The sequence below is a fragment of the Pleurodeles waltl genome, chromosome 4_1 (genome assembly GCF_031143425.1).
Source record: "Pleurodeles waltl isolate 20211129_DDA chromosome 4_1, aPleWal1.hap1.20221129, whole genome shotgun sequence".
NCBI classification, from domain to species: Eukaryota; Metazoa; Chordata; class Amphibia; order Caudata; family Salamandridae; genus Pleurodeles; species Pleurodeles waltl.
Genome location: NC_090442.1, coordinates 166,240,477 through 166,257,486, shown reverse-complemented (window position 1 = coordinate 166,257,486; position 17,010 = coordinate 166,240,477). Strand labels below are relative to the sequence as shown.

The window sequence follows — 17,010 nt, the reverse complement described above, 5'->3', positions numbered from 1 at the left end:
TCTACTTCTGTAAATTCTTGTGAATTCATGAAGGCCACTTATGCAAAGACATATACCATGGGTGCACTTTTGTGACTTTCTTTAAGAATTTGTCCCCCAGTTAGTACCAGCATTAATCAAGACACTGTGTTTTTGTTAAAATTATATTTCTCTCTCTGTCCATCTACCCGCTGGTTTTACTGTGTGATAGCATTCTCTGTTCCACAAGAAGCATATTGGCACACAAAGTAGTTTTGTTCAGTGCCAGGTACTTCTGGGGCAATGTGTGCTGTTTGAGACTATTTTTGTTTCTGCTTTTTGTCAATGTTAGTTACAATGTTGAGGGCCTAGCAGCTCCTACAACAATAAAGTGTAAGAGCAAGAAATACACTGACAAAACCAAAAGACTGACTACCAATGTCAGATCTTTATTTTCATGTTTCCCATAATCTTGTTGAAAATGGTTACACTGATGTTCCATTATGAATGTTTTTTGGGAATACTAGCATGCATCAACACTATTTTTTAAACGATGCCTCAAAGAAATAGTACTTAATATTTCACAGTAATTTAGCAAAACGTTTTTTTCCTGAACATTTTATTTTGAAAGCAGAGCATCATTAATCTTGCTTACAAGCTTCTGCACACATTTGCATCTGATCAGAGAGCATTCTGGGAGCATTATATGTAGCCTCATATTGTTTGACCTTTGAAATGTGTGTACATACATTTTTTTCTGGAACCTTTGTCAGTAGTGCTTTGTGACCTTACAGCGTTTATTTAGATTGCTCACCTTAATTAATAAAGGCTTTGCATTAATGAACCATAAATAAAAGTTCAAACAGCATTAACTTATGGACACAAATATTACCTCCAGTGCAGACAATTCCCTTCCTTGTAAACTGGCAGACAAAGGGCTTGTGCTGCAGGTGGTTGGGCCTACTTGTCCCAAGGATGAAATAAACATGAAAACTTGTTGCCCTTGACCGTAAACAATATGTCCTGGGTTAGGCTATAGGAATTCCAAGCCCTGACAAAAAAAAAACATAATGGTTAGTAAAATAAAACAACACAATTATAGATTAAAAAGAATGGCAACATTTCAGATGGTGTTCATTAAAGCAAAGAATTTATAGATGGAACCAACCTGTCCCTTCCCTTTCTAGCCTCTAGCTAAATCTTTAACGCCAATGTGCCCATAGGAGTTTCTCAGATAACTTCTGACACATAGACCATTGATGCATAATAGAGTTGTTTTCAATCAGCTACTGTGATTTGAAAAGGTTATAACCTGGCTTGGTGTTCCAAACTGTGAAATACACAGTTTAGACTGGCTTTACAATTCCGTGGCCTTCAGTTATGATGTCTGTATGATTCCGCTTGCAACTCCAAGTAAATTCTGAAGAATTCTCTCCCCAAAGAAGCCTTTGCATTAGACTTAAGTACTGTTTTCTTCTTATGATGAATAGGTCAGACCTTGCAATTAGTATGCAAAGTGCAAGAATTAATATACAAATCCTGTTGTATATTTACTAAAATCTGCTACACATTATAACTCATACTGAAAATAAAGGCAATTGGTGCACTACCAACCTATAATAAAGTAACACATTATAATATAAACAAGAGCCGTTAATGCTAAACGAAAGGCGCTAATAAATTTAGGTATGTGAATAAATAGAGGCACATAAGCAGGAAAACGCAACTCGTACAACACTTTCCTTCAAAGGAATGTTTCTGTGGCACAGGATAGCCTGGCTGTTTCATAAGTCATTGACAGCAACAACTTCTTTTCCACCATTCGAAACATCAGACCCTGGTGGAATAAGAAAATAGTTTCCTTCCTCTGATTACAGCAAGAGATTACTTAGGAATTAGTTGGAAAAAGAAATGAGATTACGGATTCTTAATAAATGTGTTAGGTGTTTAGTTGCTTGTGCTCCGTTCATTAATTTAACCTTCTAGTAGGATGTAGATTTCCCATTACGCTTGATGATGCAGGGACCGTAGCCATATAACCCACTCTGCAGTTCCATTTATTCTGGTCACAGAAAGACCTCAATCAGGTACTGAAATCAGAATTCACCACACTCCCTTCTGCCAAACCTTGTATGTTCAAGGCTATTGCCTTTTTCATGGCTTTAGATATGGATTTGGCACTGTCATGGGGATAGCTTGACACCCACTCTAGAGACTTGACGGATGTACAACTGGACAGAGCCCTTGGCAAGTGCCTACACTTGTAAATGAACAGTCTGCAGTCATTTCTGCCCATGCATCAAGAACAGGCACTGACATCTGGCTTGGCATACTGCATTTATATTACATTGTTGTCATAACCCAATTAAATTGTCTACACTGTCCCTGTGGAACATGATGTAATTGTGCCTTAACAGATGTTGAGCTGGTTCTAATACCACTATGACCTCTACTCTGTTTCCTGCCCTCTTTCTATAGCAGGACATGTGAGAGTGATTAAAGTTTATGCAAACCTTTCTATTTCTCACCTATTTGTTGTCTAAGTGAGTATCCTTGAGTGCAATGGGACAGTGTGGTTTGGGGCTCCAAGCTACACCTCACCAACGCACCAGCAGCTAAACATGTTTGTTGTTTGTCAGAAGGAACATGGTCTAGATGTTCAGGCTGCACTGATTATTTTGAAGGCTGGCAAAACTTATTTTCATGTGCTTGGCCCTCTTCTACCACTGCACAGCTAAAATCCAGTTGAATAGAATGATATGCTGAAGAATTATCAGTGGTTAAGCATAATTCAGTGATTTCTATCCATCACTTTTGTCTCATCTCCGTGTGATGTCTTTGTATCCGATCATAGAACAGGCAGCAGAGAACCAGGGGCTGACTTTGCCATGCCAGGATGCTACAGGGCCTCCATTAAGCTTGTGTTTTTGCCTGGCTTGCCACTTGTGACAAGTTTATTTGCTATGATGAAAGTCATATGTGGGTGTGACAAATGTATTTGAAATTATGGAAGTCATATGAGGGTCATTGCTCCCTTGCTACCTGTTGCTTATTCCTCTGAAGCATTGGAGCCCATGTGGAACTTAGATGTCCCATTAAGTAAGTACATTGCAGAGCCAAGGGAGGTGTCTGTCATTTTCTATGATTGCTTTCCTCTCCCTGAACCTCCCCTGAGTGCATGAAGCTGTACATTTTGTGGTGCAGTATTACTCACATTTATATGCTTTTTTACAAACCGGATGTTTTCCTGAGTTGTTTCTCTTTATTATTTAGTTTTAATGATAATGAACCCTCTCTGCTCATTAGAAAATGCTCTTCATCACTCGTGTGTATAGAGTTGCCAAATGCACTGTGGGATGAGAGGCCCAGTGTGATTGTTTGGTTGGTTATAATGTTTTTATACCACAGATGTTGCATGCTAGAGCTCAAGAAGCAGATGGGAAGCAGCGAATGATAGTTACTTAGAAATAATGTTTGTTGCTATCATTATATCAGGGTGATCTCTACGGTCAACAGAAATACCCCAGCGCCATGGTTCACCGTGTCACTAGACCGGCCATTACTATTGAGCACAAGGCATCGGCATATATAAACCTACAGCAGCCGACTGACTGGTCTAGTCCCCGGAGATGGGAGTACCTGCATGCTGCAGATATTATAGTGTTCTGGGGGTTTCATTACAGGAGGATTATCCTCTATTAAATTATTTAGGCACAGGTTACCTTGAGGAAGAAATGCAGGTCTGGTGGGGGGGGGCAAGATGTGAAATCCTGAGTCTTTGTACATATGCTTATTAATTCAACCTTAGTCTCAGTTCCACAGCTTCCATGGGAAGGAAAGCTTTCCCTGTAGGCGTCTGTAGGCATTGTCTATCACTCAAGACATTGATCCATGTGTACCAATAATAGATTGGCCAGTTCATCCTTAACAAACTAATGACTGCTGCAGTTGCTGCCACACCTATATTGTGGTATCAAAAGTTTAAAGGGAATAGCCCACTCAAACTCAGATTTAGGAGTCACACATAGGGCCATCTAGTACCAATACAATGCACATTCAGCAGGCACATGATGTTTTGTGGTTGTGTTGTGTTCTTGAAATAATTCCCTTCGGTGGATTCAGGCTACATCAATTTTTTTCTACTGTATACTTCGTAAGGATGTTTGTCAACCGATCCCGCAGAAAATGTAATCGTGTATTGCAGCAAGCCATTTCTGCTGTGTTAGTTCAAAGTTATGTTGTATCTAGACAGAGAAGTAGATTTAGGTGTTGCATATGCCATCACACCTCATCTCTATAGCTATAGTGATCATAGAGTTTCTGAACAGGGTATTTCATGATAATTCCCAAAGAGACATACAGCTGTGTTTTCAAGTGTTTTACCAACATGGGGCCATATGTACGAACACATTTCCCCATAGACACAGAATGAGTAAAACGGTTTGATACGTCTGGCCCTTAGTGTTTTAGAGCAGGTGAAAAACGTTAAATGTTGCATGTATCACATAATGCTTCTCATTGTGGGTTCTCTGTGAACTTGTGTATACATCTTTAGCTTCTTTCTGTAATTTCTGTTTGTAAGGCTTTAATGTTGATTTGTAACACCCCTCCCTCCCTGCTACTACTTCATCCTACTGAGTTCATTACGTGTCTGTATTAGACTCAGGCCTTACTTGGTAAGTGGAGTGGGTTACAAATTGTTACATTCTAATCTCATCTGTCCCTTCATGGATTGATTATGTCCTTTCTCCTTTTCAGGACAGTAAAGGCCGGCCCTTTGCACTGAAACCCATTTCTTCCCCCCTCATGAAACCGCTGCTTGTATTTGTGAATCCAAAGAGTGGAGGTAATCAGGTGAGATCCAGAGTATGACTTTACAGATTTCCTTCTTTTAGCAGTCTGACAACGCTTTTTCTTCTCATTCCCAGTAGAATTTAGAGTATCAAAGAAAGTCATTTTGAGGTTTGGAGCGAGCTATGGCTTCTGGTGCGCAGTTGTCGTAAGTCATTCTGAGTGGTCAGGGAGGACCCTGGTTCACAATCTCCATAATGTTCAATTGAAGGGGAATAAAAGAGTGTTTCTATGAGAATGATGGAAGTCTGTGGCCCATGTGGTACATTAAAGTTAGGCGTTTGCAAGTCCTGAGAGTGTATTTGCTAATCAAGTTCAGAAGAGTGGATGCTTGCAAAGACAGAGGATCTGTTAGGCTTGGAAAAACTGTGGCTCTTAGTGAACAGCAGGTCGGATTTCAAGTGCATGTGTACACGACCACTTAACATGACTGCAGCTGTTAGTGTACAGAAGCTGTAAACCCTCGAAGAATGTTTTGTACAGTAGGGAAAATAAAAAGTGTCTTTCTGTATGGGCCATAGGTGTTGGTGCTCCTTGTGTGCTGTAGAGTTGAGATAGTTTAAAGGGACCATCTTGTTGAGGGCAAGGGAGTACTTTGTTCTGCAGCATTAAATGTTAATAATATATAATCAAGTGAAGATTCTGGTATTGTTTACCGAGTTACCTTAGCTCTCGACCTAGTGGAGTGGGGGAATCCCATGGCCAGTGCTGCTGTATCATGGTCTTCCATTAAAAGGGCTGTAATACGTCTTGTCCATCCACCTGTGCTGCTGAGTACACGTTCTACTGTTGACATTTCTACAAAAGGTGAACAGGGGTTGTGGCTTTAGTTGTTGTTCACCACTCTTCTATCTGAATTTGGTTGTGCTGTGGGACACAATGGGTGTAAGAGCAATTAGAATTTACAAAGGATTGTGGTCTTTGCTAAGTGGTAAGGAGAGTGTGAGCTTTAACAGTATGAGTCCCTCATGGTTTGCAAAGCTGCTCTCTCTCTTAGGTCTAGATGCCAATCGCCAGGATATTTCCATGTGTGGTTACTGTGAGAGAAGGGAAGAGTATGATCCAAGCTGCTATGAAGAGTGGCAAGTTTATTGCATACATTTTGGATATTTCAGTGATCCACAATAGGGAACAATTATAGGAGCCTGTTAGGTGCACTTTCAGCCAAACCTGAATGCTTGTATGTTTAGTCCTTGAGGAGCGAGCCTACTTCCCTGTCTAATGGAGCCCACTGCATGGCCTGTTTGAAATTGTAACTTTTCTTGGAAAGTATAGCATATAGACTCCAGGGACAGCTCTGGGGATTCTATTGAGGCTTCCAGCAGTAGTTATTGTCAGCTGATTGTGCTCATTGGTGAGTGAGAGGATAAGTTGGGTGTCGTCTGCATAGGAAAAAATTATGAGACTGTGGGATCTGATGTCGGTGGCGTCGATCATTGCAGTTTCGTGCTGTTATTGCTGGGGAAGCCGGATTGGGAGGCGTTGAGTAGGTGGTCCTGCTCCAGGTATGTCATGAGTTGCTTGTTGATGATCTTTTCCAGCTTTTGCTGGGAATGGGAGCAGGAAATTGGCCAGTAGTTTTGGGGTTTGCTAGTGTCAGTGGAGGGTTTTTTAAATAGTGGTCTGCCTCGGCGTGTTTCCAGGCATCGGGATATGTTGCAGTGGTGAAAGAGGTGGTGTGCAGGGTGGTGATTTCCTGTCTGAACCTTTGGTTTCCAAGGTTGAAGATGTGGTACGGGCATGGGTCTGTGGGAGCTCCCAGGTGGACGGATTTCACGGCGGAGGTGATGTCCTGGGTGGACATAATGATGCCTCATAGCATCAGAAAGGCTAGCACAGAAGTAACAATGCAAGATGAGGTTTCTGGCGACTAGTGATACCAGCAAAACAGGAACAAGAAATGGTAAGGGCCTTAGGGATGTGGGAAGTCATTAGAGCAGCAGCAAAGCAGGATTTTGTCTCAAGGGGCACAGGAGAGACAACAGGTCCAGAGCTAGCGATAATGAAGTCACAAGAGTTCAGGTTAGGCTACCAGACTAGGAGCAATGCAAGATAGTGCTATATGGGTAAAGAACATTTAGATTAGTCAGAGAAAATGGTTATTGTTTGACTCAATCTGTTATTGCCATGCTCTGGCTACTTCACAACATCCTACGATGAATGTGCATTGCTGCTGTGTAGCAGGTGTCACTAGTACAAATCTTTCTGATTGCTATTCCTTTGCAACATCCTACTGGTACTTGCAATTCTTTTAAGAGTACCAATGTGCTACAAATTTTATGGTACAATGGAAATTATATGATTTATGTATATCACCCTAATACATGTTAGTGCCAAGCAATATACCTAACTATTTAAGTAAATAAATAACTGCTACTGGCATGGTTGGACAAGGTTAGGCAGTCACCTGCACACTGTCTGATTGACAATAAGACAATGTAAAAGATCACTTTTGGCTGTTGTTTTCAGATAAATGATGCATTGATACCTCTCTACCTTCATCTCATCACACTTTCACAGGGTACGAAAGTTTTACAGATGTTCATGTGGTTCTTAAACCCACGACAAGTCTTCGATCTCTCTCAGGAAGGACCACGAGAAGCGTAAGTATCAATAAAACAAAGCCCAAACTGGTGCTTGGAATAGAATACATGCAACCATGTTCATATACTGCACCTAGAGAGAAACAACATTGACTCGGAAGAATCAGCTTGTCTCCTGAAAAGTGAGGTTTGAAAATATCCATATTCTTGGGGATTGATACCATATATGAAAAGAATAATGTAACACAGTCAAAATGCCCTGATTAGGGGATTAAAGTGAAGTAAAGGGTTGGAAAACCAATCACTTTTATAAATTGGTGTTCATGGCATGAATTCCAGAAAACATTGAGAAGAATGTTACATGTATTCATTTACATGAAGTGATATTGCTTTAATTTCCTCACATGATGAGAGTTATACATAGTGGAAGAACTGTACACATTGCATATTTCAATGATATGTGTCATGAACAAGGTTTATTCCAAGGAATTGCATGATGTGTATTATGCATTGTTATGTTAGTGTTGTAAATGTGGATGGTTAAATGAGGTGTTTCAGTTAACGAGTACACTTTGCACACAAATGCCAACATTAGAAGAGTCTTCCGCAAATGATGATTGTAGTGAATTTAAGTAACAGTTCATATGCACATATCAGTGTTTTCAATATGAATTCCAATCATATTGGTCTGAAAACCCAAAAAATTAAATACATGATTGTATACATTCCACAGTGGTTGCTGTGATTTTCAGATTACTGGCAGGAGGGGGTAGCTGATTTAGCAATGTCATGTTATTCACACAAGAGTTTATTTCACTCTTGCTGAAGAACCATTGGGCCTAGATATCCCTCACAACTGTCCCATAAGTGGTCACTGCAATGATCCTGGCTTTGTGTTATTCAAGCATGGTCACAAAAAGTTGTTCCCATGTTGAATAACTTTGAAGTTGTTTTTGTTTTCTTTTGTCCTTTAGGCTTGAGCTTTACAGAAAAGTGCCAAACCTTCGAATACTGGCTTGTGGTGGTGACGGGACGGTGAGTGTGCATTTTTACAAGAGTCCTTGCCGAGATGGAATGGATGTAGGGAGTGGGTTGGTTTGCAGTTGGCCTGACAGTGAAGTTGGAGAAGCAAAGTAAAGCAATGCATTTTTAGATCAACTCTACATTAATGTGTTTTATGTACAGTTTTCATCTGTTCTGGTTGAAACTTTGGTGTTCACGGGTTTTATCATTTGATGAGCATGTATTGCTGTCAGAAGTAAGTCCTGCTTTCCATGATTTATTCTTTCTCTCCTTCACATCTCTTTGTCATTTCTTCTGTATGTTTTTCTCCACCTAAACAGCAATTCTTACTCTCCCTGTACTTTACTTCATACACTAGTTCTTATGGAATGTACATTTAAAAAGAGCATATTTACAAAGACATACTTTTATAAAATAATCTACAAAAGAAGTATCAATAATGGAAATACGAATTTACCTTAGAAGGACTCCAATAATGAAATCGCATTTATAATATCCTTTATTACAAATAAGCTTTAAACCAGGTATCTCAACCTAACAATAACCCTAAAGCTTTTATCTTTAACCGAAATCCTAACTCTAAACTGTGCCTAACGTTAACTATAGCCCTTCCCATAATCCTAAATAAATCCCTTATTCTCACTGACAATCACAGAATTTATAAAGCACACAGCTACTCAGTGAGCGTCCGTGTATCATAACCCTGAACCTCTTAACACCTACTCTGTTCCTTTGTAACAGCTTTATCCCCTTACTTTAATTTCTCTTTGCTTTTCTACTGATGTTGAAAAAAATGTTTTATCACAGTTTTCTTCCTTCCCCCGCCCCTACCCCCCAGTAAAAGGAAGATGGCAGCGGGCTGACTCACCATGTGTGTGTGTGCCCCTCTCCTGTTCCTGCTTTGACCCAAAGGGCTGCTTGCCACCATGGGTTATTGCTGCTGGCTTTCTTTGAGGAAGACATGGAAGAGGGCGGCGGCCACCGAAAAGGAGTGTGTTATTGATCACTGCTGCTGACAGCGGATATTTCTGCCTTCTTGTGATTTCACCTCCTCTCAGCAGCTGCACAGCGGTCACGTAGCAGACAGAAACCGGGCAACACAGTAGAACAATGGCAGCGTGCACATACCTTATTTACTTGGCAGAATTTGACATTGTGCGGTTCTGTGTGGCGCCAAAGTTACTCTGGACAGGGCTCATTGGTTTACCTTTTCACGATTCTCCTCTGGTCTCTGCCCCAGCTATCTTTGACTGGCCCGCATTCCCTGGGCTGTCCAGTGGGCCATTATGGCACCCGTTAAATCGGTCTGTGTCCGTGGAGGGAGGGCCCCTCACTTGGCAGGCAACATGGGCTCTGGCACTTCATCTCAGTAAGCTTTAAAATGCCCCGGTTCTGCAGTCTTCTCTTCTGCTGGCTCTACGCTTAGCCAGCTTGTGGTGAAATTGCTGTCCTCTGGCATTGCTCTGCCTTTCCTCATCACAAAATCTACGGTGGGATCCAGCAAGCAATCCACGCTGCCTCCACTATCTATGTCTATGTAGCTGCCTTCTGCCGTTGACTCCACTGAACCTGCGGGGATGACTGCTGTAAAGGTCAATCCCTGCTCTGCAGCTGATATTACCCCTCAAACTAACGGTTCGGCAGCTCCCGAACTTTCAGGGGCATCCTCATTGTGTTTTAATCTGGCTGAAACTCAGCTGATTACTCGTAGCAATGTATCTATGGCAGAGGAGGTAGCCCTCTGAATGCTAGCTACTGGTAACATTGTTGCATTCTCCCCCGTCCCTTCTTTTCCGAATTCTGCTTACTGTTCTGGCTCCTCCACCCTCACGGTAAACTTTGGTGATCGTGCTCCTGCAATCTCTACAACGTTGCCCGCTGAGTGGAGCGGGCCTGTCATTACCGGAGGGGGGTTGGCGGCCACTGGAATGGCTAATGTTGTTATGCTTTACCCCACGGATCTAATTTCCTTGGCAGATAACTTGTGCTCTTCTATCAGTAATGCTAATAATTATAGGTACAGTACAGGTTTTGGATATGCAGCAGCGAGTGACCGATTCAGAAGTTGCTGTCTCGGCCTCTGCTCAGTCAATTCGAGCCCATGAGGCCCACCTTTCACAGTTACAATTCAAAGTTGAAGATTTAGAAAATCGTCCGAGATGGAACAACCTCAGAGTTTTTGGAATCCCGAAGGAGAGAGACGGGGAGGACCCTCAACAGTTTATTGTTCTATTATTTGGGAAAGCCTTCCCTGAGCTCCCCGACTAGAACTTTGATTGTCAAATACCAAGGGCCCATTGCCTATCACTACATGGGAGTACTTCTAAGTCAGATAGCTCACGCCTTCGCCCATTGTTCATATATATTGGTTGCTTTCTGTTACGACAGGCAGTCTTCAACAAAGCCCGGACTATTTCCCCTCTTACGGTTGACTCAGTATCATTCCATGTCCACTCTGATTTTTGTAGATCTACAATGGAGAGGCACTGACAATTACGTCAATTGATGGATCCATTCAAAGTGGTCAGTGCTCAGGTGTTTTTGCAAGAACCTGCCCGTTTGAAGATCTGTAAGGATGGTTATGTCAATTCTGTTATTCACAACCAGAGGCCAAAAAGATGCTCAAGTCTTGACAAGATGAGGGGGACAAAGCATTAGTCTGTTAGCAGCAGCTGTCATTCTCTATCAATTTTATTGTTGAGTGGCTAGCCTAACACTTTTTCTTGGTGTTTTCTTGATGGTATTTTTAAGATTCAGTTGCTCTTTACTCCCTGGGTTTATGTGGAGGCATGGGGCTAGAGGGTCACAGCAGTCAGGTGGGGGAACACATGATGGCTGTACATAGGATCGGACAGCTGGAGGGTGGGTTGAATTCTCCCTTGCACGAAGGTGGGTATGCTGTCTTTGTACTGTTATGTTTAAAAATGGCAGTTTCTCTGGCTTTCAGGCAGCTTGGTTTAAGGGTGTTCGGGTTGTTGAGGGGAGTGTTATATGAGAAAATGGTTGTTACAATTAAGAGTAGGTTGGGTTGTTATGTATCACATGTGCAGAGGTTGTTGTCTCCCAGGTTTAACCTACAGATATGTCATACTTAAGGTTTATGTGCTGGAATGTCGACGGTCTTAACTGCCCTTTGGCAGCTGGTGAAGGAGATCTCCTCTTATCAGCATCATATTGTTTGCCTTACTGAACACATTTGTCATATAGGGATTGGCTCCTGCTTTGCCAGCTAGGACTTGAGTTGGTATCTTGTACTTGTCAGTCAGTCTTCATCCATGGGGTGGCAATTGTATGCTCTAGGGAGTCGACATTTACAGTGCAGAGAACATCTTCCAACTCTAACGGCAGGTGGGCTATTGCTCAGCTTCAAATCTGGGGGAGGCAAGTTACCATTGTTGCTATATATGGCCCCAATCTTGACGACCCAGCTCTTTTTGATTGGCTACATTTTGGATTGGTGGCCTGGATGGGGGAGGCTGTCCTTTTTGGGGACTTTAACTACGTTATGAGTTATGTTATCGATACTACTACTCTACTAACCTCCCAGCTCAGCCTAGCATGGTTAAGACCTGGGCTGCTATTCAAGACTTTGTACATGCTCATGGTTGGACTGATCTTTGGCGTACCCTTCATCCCAGGGACCCAGGTTATACCTTTTTTTTTCGGTACCACATCAACATTATTCTCGACTCGACCTTGTGTTTATCAGTTGGCGGCTGTTAGAACATGCTACTATTGAGGTATGCCCTAAAATTAGGTAGGGTCACAATCCAGTTCTTTTTACTGTGTGTCTATATTAGTAAGCCATTGCGGGCGTTTTCATTCCCCAGCTCCATATTTACCGATCATGCGTATGTTGGTCAGATGCGGGACTCTTTAAATGAATTTATTTTTAATTATATTAACTCTGCCTCCCAGCATGTTTTTTGGGATGCTATGAAGGCATTTGTTCGGGTATTACCTCTCAGTTTATTTGGCAGCGTAACCGATCACTGGAAGCAGTTCAGTTGCACGCTCAGCTTTCTATGGCTGAGTATCGCAACTCTCTCGCGATCAGGGATCCAACTGCTAATAAGGCAACCCTTTATACTGTGGTTTTGAAATTCTGGTCTCAGGTGCGGGAGAAGACGGACACAGTATCTGAAACACAAGGCTATTCAGTATGAGTACGGGGAAAATGTTGTGCGTGTTTTGGCTCATCAGATTACAGATAAGAGGAATAAGAATCTGATTAAGGCATCTCATATTATGATATTCCCTCCATCATTGATTATTTTGTAGATTTCTACAAGGAACTTTATGGTACCCTGCCGTCGGCCCTGCAAACAGAAATTTGAGGATATATCCAAAGGGCAGGTCTGTCGTCTTTGGATGTTAGCCAATGCAGGCGATAAGAGAAGGCTTTAACCACTTTAGAGATCGAAAGGGGCATTGGGGCTCTGCCAACAGGGAAGGCCTCTGGGGAGGATGCAATCCCTCTGGAATTTTATAAAGTCTTCTTACATGATCTTCTTCCTTTATTTCAAGTGCTGGTCACTAGTACTGAGGAGGAATCAGTTGTTACGGTTTCTTGGAATCTAACAAACATAGCCGTCTTTCTTACGAAGGAGAAACCATTTGAGGATGGGGGGGTCTTATCAGCCGATCTCACCCACCAACTCAGATGCCCAGATCTTTGCTAAAATGCTGGCTGCATGTATTGCACATCTGATCCACACTTTAATCATGCAGCAACAACACAGCTTTGTTCATGTCACGTCCAGGAAACTCCCCCCTCCCCCCCCCCCCACATAGCATCAGACTAATACCGCTGTCACTTTATTTGATGTTGCAAGGCACATCAGCACTCGGACCAGGTTTATCTTTTTTGATGCCGAGAAGGCTTTTGACAGTGTCTTGGCCATTTCTTTGGTTGGTGCTCTCTGTATTTGGATTTGGGGATTGGTTTATTAACAAAAACAAAAAGAGGGCTTGAATAGTGCGAGATTTTAACGAGAGTAAAAAAACTGGTCCTGTGCATAATACTCACATATACATCACAAAACTCCAAAATGCACAGTTCCCCGAAAAAGAAAAAGAAACCCAATAAGGGAAAAAGGAAAGAGAAAAACAGGTCCCTGTGGATATCCAGATTCTGGAACAAGAGCCCTCATTCACCAATTGGTGACATACTTCATCATCGGGCTTGGCTCCTTGTCGGGCTGGCACTGCAATGAACTAATGGGGTATAATAACTGTGTGATACAGGAACCCTCTTCATATTAAAGGATGGGCCCCATAGGGATGTCGTAGAAATTCAATAGTCCAGTCATTAACGGACATTTCTTAGGCAACAGACCGGTCAGTCGCACCTACCCCAGCTCCGTACTCCCTGAAACAGGGATATTATAGCCCATTAGTGGAGTGAGGATTAGGTAGGTGATTTATGGTCCTGATGAAGAGCACCTGATCTTTATTGACTATTTGAGTGAGAAACAGGTTGACCTACTTGATGGCAGTATAGGGATGGCCAAGCCTGCCTTTACTACATCCCCAGAATACAGGGTTTGTGGTCACTAGACATTGTGTAGAAATAGGGTAGAATAGACATTACTCTATTTTCCCCTGACTCATTGTTTTTAACCATGACAGAGGGTTTCATTTTTTTCCATAAATCATTTCATTTTGATCTTTCCCTCTAGTCATTTTGAACATTTTTTTTTTTACCAATCCCCACATTCTTGCATTCACTTACCGGCAAACATTTTCAACAAAAGATCTCCAGCAAAGAGCCCCCCCTGAGAGCCAGCCCGATTGGTGAGTGAGGGCTCTTGTTCCAGAATCTGGAAATCCACAGGGACCTGTTTTTCTCCTTCCTTTTTCCCTTATTGGAGGCATAATGTGGCGCAAGGGGTTACAAAGTGGCGCAATGCAAGCATTGCACCACTTTGTGAATATGGCACAGCGTTTTTGCCCTTCCTATGCCACAAATTGACGCTAATGTGGCGTTGGAGTAGTGCTAGGCCACGATAAATCTGGGCCTTAGTCTCAAAGTAGAACAATTTCGTACATTGTATATGTTATATTACACTCCAGACATTATCTGTAAATGGACCAGAAATCAGTCCAACTGTATTTGTATGCTGCTAATATTGTAGATATGTTTTTTGGATGCCCTTCACCTCGACCTTTCTGGACCGATGTTGCGCAGGTGCTCATTTTCATTTACAGTGTTCTGTTGCATGGTCAGTCAAGGATATCATGCTGTGGCATATGCAGGATATTAACTCTAGATGTCTCCCAGTGGTGTCAATAACAGTCCGGCTCTGCATTGCAAGAACCTGGTTACAATCTATTCCTCCTACAAGTCCTAGAATGGTGGTCACTTTTTCTACTGATTCATGTACTCGAGGCCGCTATTTATAAAGTCAGAGGCCCAAAAGCGTGGGGGTGGTACCGCAGGGTATGGGCTTTTTTACTTTCTTGAGTATATGCTCCAGACACTGGTTGTTCTTATATGTCCTTTTCGTTTAGGTTTTTTCTGTCCTCTCTCTTTTCTTGTTTTCTCTTTAGCTTTTTCTGATGCAGTGTGCTGTGTGTGATTTTTTTTTCTCTGTAGCAACCTTTACAAACAATAATAATAAGAAAAAAACAGTTTTCTTATATAGATTCCCAGTTACTGTTGCAACAACTATTGTATATGGTCGCTCCTCTCGTTTCTTTTTCTCTCTTCTCTCCTCTCCTCCCCTCTTCAAACTTTTAACTTGGTTACCTCATGCTGTGCTATTGCTTGGCAGGTGGGCTGGATCCTTTCCATCCTGGATGAGCTGCAGCTGCACCCCAAGCCCCCCGTTGCTATACTTCCACTGGGCACAGGCAATGACCTGGCTCGAACTCTCAACTGGGGAGGGGTAAGGACACATAATTCCTATGCTGTCATTATCAGTGAGTCAGATCATGGTTGGCTGTCATAAATAATTTAGATGTAATATTGTGTGTGCACTGAAATTGCCCAGGTTCCACTGCCCTTCACCTTGACAGTGTTTAGGTCTCTGTTTTCCATCCTTCTCACAACTGTTCATATGCTTTTGGTATTCCCTGTATTAAGGGTGTTCCTGTCAAAATCTTGCTCATACAAAAATTGATTGTGCAACCAATTTGCATCCGAGTATCCAAGCATGAGGCTATACCGGGATAGTACACTGGTTGAATGGTGATGAAATGGGGTGTTAGGGATACACATTCGGTGATGGCCCAAAAGGGAAATAGGTCATCAAAAGAGTTCAAATGCAGTCCTCCAAAGTCTATAAACTGCATCAAGAACGACATCTTATCAGTCACATCCGCACAGAACAACCAGCTCAGTAGATGGACACATTTCACGTTGCCAGGCAGCGCTGACTCACACCTTGCCCTCATATACCACCCAGTCTCTTCCCTGTGGGTCAGTTTTGCAAATGATTGAACAATATCCTTTTGTTTACACACACACGACATATTTCTGCCATTACCATGCTACGTGTGCTTGTTGTGTTTGCGATCCTCTATTGAAATCACTAATAGGTGTGATAATAGCCAGTGGGTTTAAATGTAATATCACATTCTTAAGTTAATTTGAATTCTTTCACTGAACTTTGCATTTACCTGTTAAATTACCTAAAGTTAATTCATCTGATAACAGTTGTAGGTTTGATTTAGAGTTTTTACCTCGAAAAGACAGGATGCGTTCTTCCTCACCCGTCCTCACTCGATATTACCATTCCCCCCTGTGATTTTCCAGGGGTACACGGATGAGCCTGTTTCCAAGATCCTCTGCCATGTTGAAGATGGGACTATAGTGCAGCTCGATCGATGGAATCTTCTGGTTGAAAGGAACCCAGACATGCCCCAAGAAGAGATGGAAGACGGCGCGCATAAGGTTAGAGGTCGGCCCCTCTGTATAGAGGGCACCGTCTGTGTGGGGATGGAAGGTCAGTGGTCAGTTCCCCTATGTACACTTTTTGGGATACTCACCCAAATGTGCAGCTAGAGATTGCATTTCATGTGCATACATGTACGGGTGCTTGTTAATTTGTGGGTGCTTGGCTGAGTGCGGAGGATGTAGATTTAAACATCTACACACAGGTCTGTAGTTTTTGTTAAGGTTATCACATGAGTATATTACAAATCAAAAGAAAAAAAAATCCCTGTATGAAGTTCATAAGAGTTTTTTCTTCTTTCTTTGGGAAGTAATATGTGCCCTCCCTCTTTAGAATGCTTGCTGGCCATAGGAGGCTTTGGTTGACATGCTCTGAGTAGAATTGTTGAGGAGCTTGAGGGTGGTTTGCCTTTTCGTAGGTTCATGTGGGTTCTCATTTGCTTGGGGCAGAAAGCACAAGAAATAATCCACCTCTTTTTCTGCAGCTTCCTCTCAGTGTCTTTAATAATTACTTCTCCTTGGGATTTGATGCACATGTTACGCTGGAGTTCCACGAATCCAGAGGTAAGCTCCAATCTGAGATAACAGCAACCAAACTGGTTAACAATCACAGATTGCTAAATAATAACAATATATAGTACAAAAATAAACAGGTAAATAAGGGATTAGGGATCCAAAATTGCAGCAGTTTTATAGATTATCTATCACACCACACACACAGACTGTGCTTTCATCCTG

General features: G+C 42.1%; 1 protein-coding gene across 4 annotated transcripts in view; it reads left to right on the top strand.

Annotated features, from left to right (window-relative positions):
- The window catches only part of DGKI (diacylglycerol kinase iota), a 909,351-nt gene that overhangs the window by 591,438 nt on the left and 300,903 nt on the right, over positions 1 to 17,010 (top strand). For all 4 annotated transcript variants that reach the window (XM_069227966.1, XM_069227965.1, XM_069227964.1 and 1 more), the window contains exons 10-15: positions 4,717 to 4,812; positions 7,330 to 7,412; positions 8,327 to 8,387; positions 15,152 to 15,265; positions 16,135 to 16,272; positions 16,758 to 16,836. In XM_069227966.1, the coding sequence (XP_069084067.1) occupies positions 4,717 to 4,812; positions 7,330 to 7,412; positions 8,327 to 8,387; positions 15,152 to 15,265; positions 16,135 to 16,272; positions 16,758 to 16,836 (571 nt within the window). The remainder of the gene's footprint in view (positions 1 to 4,716; positions 4,813 to 7,329; positions 7,413 to 8,326; positions 8,388 to 15,151; positions 15,266 to 16,134; positions 16,273 to 16,757; positions 16,837 to 17,010) is intronic.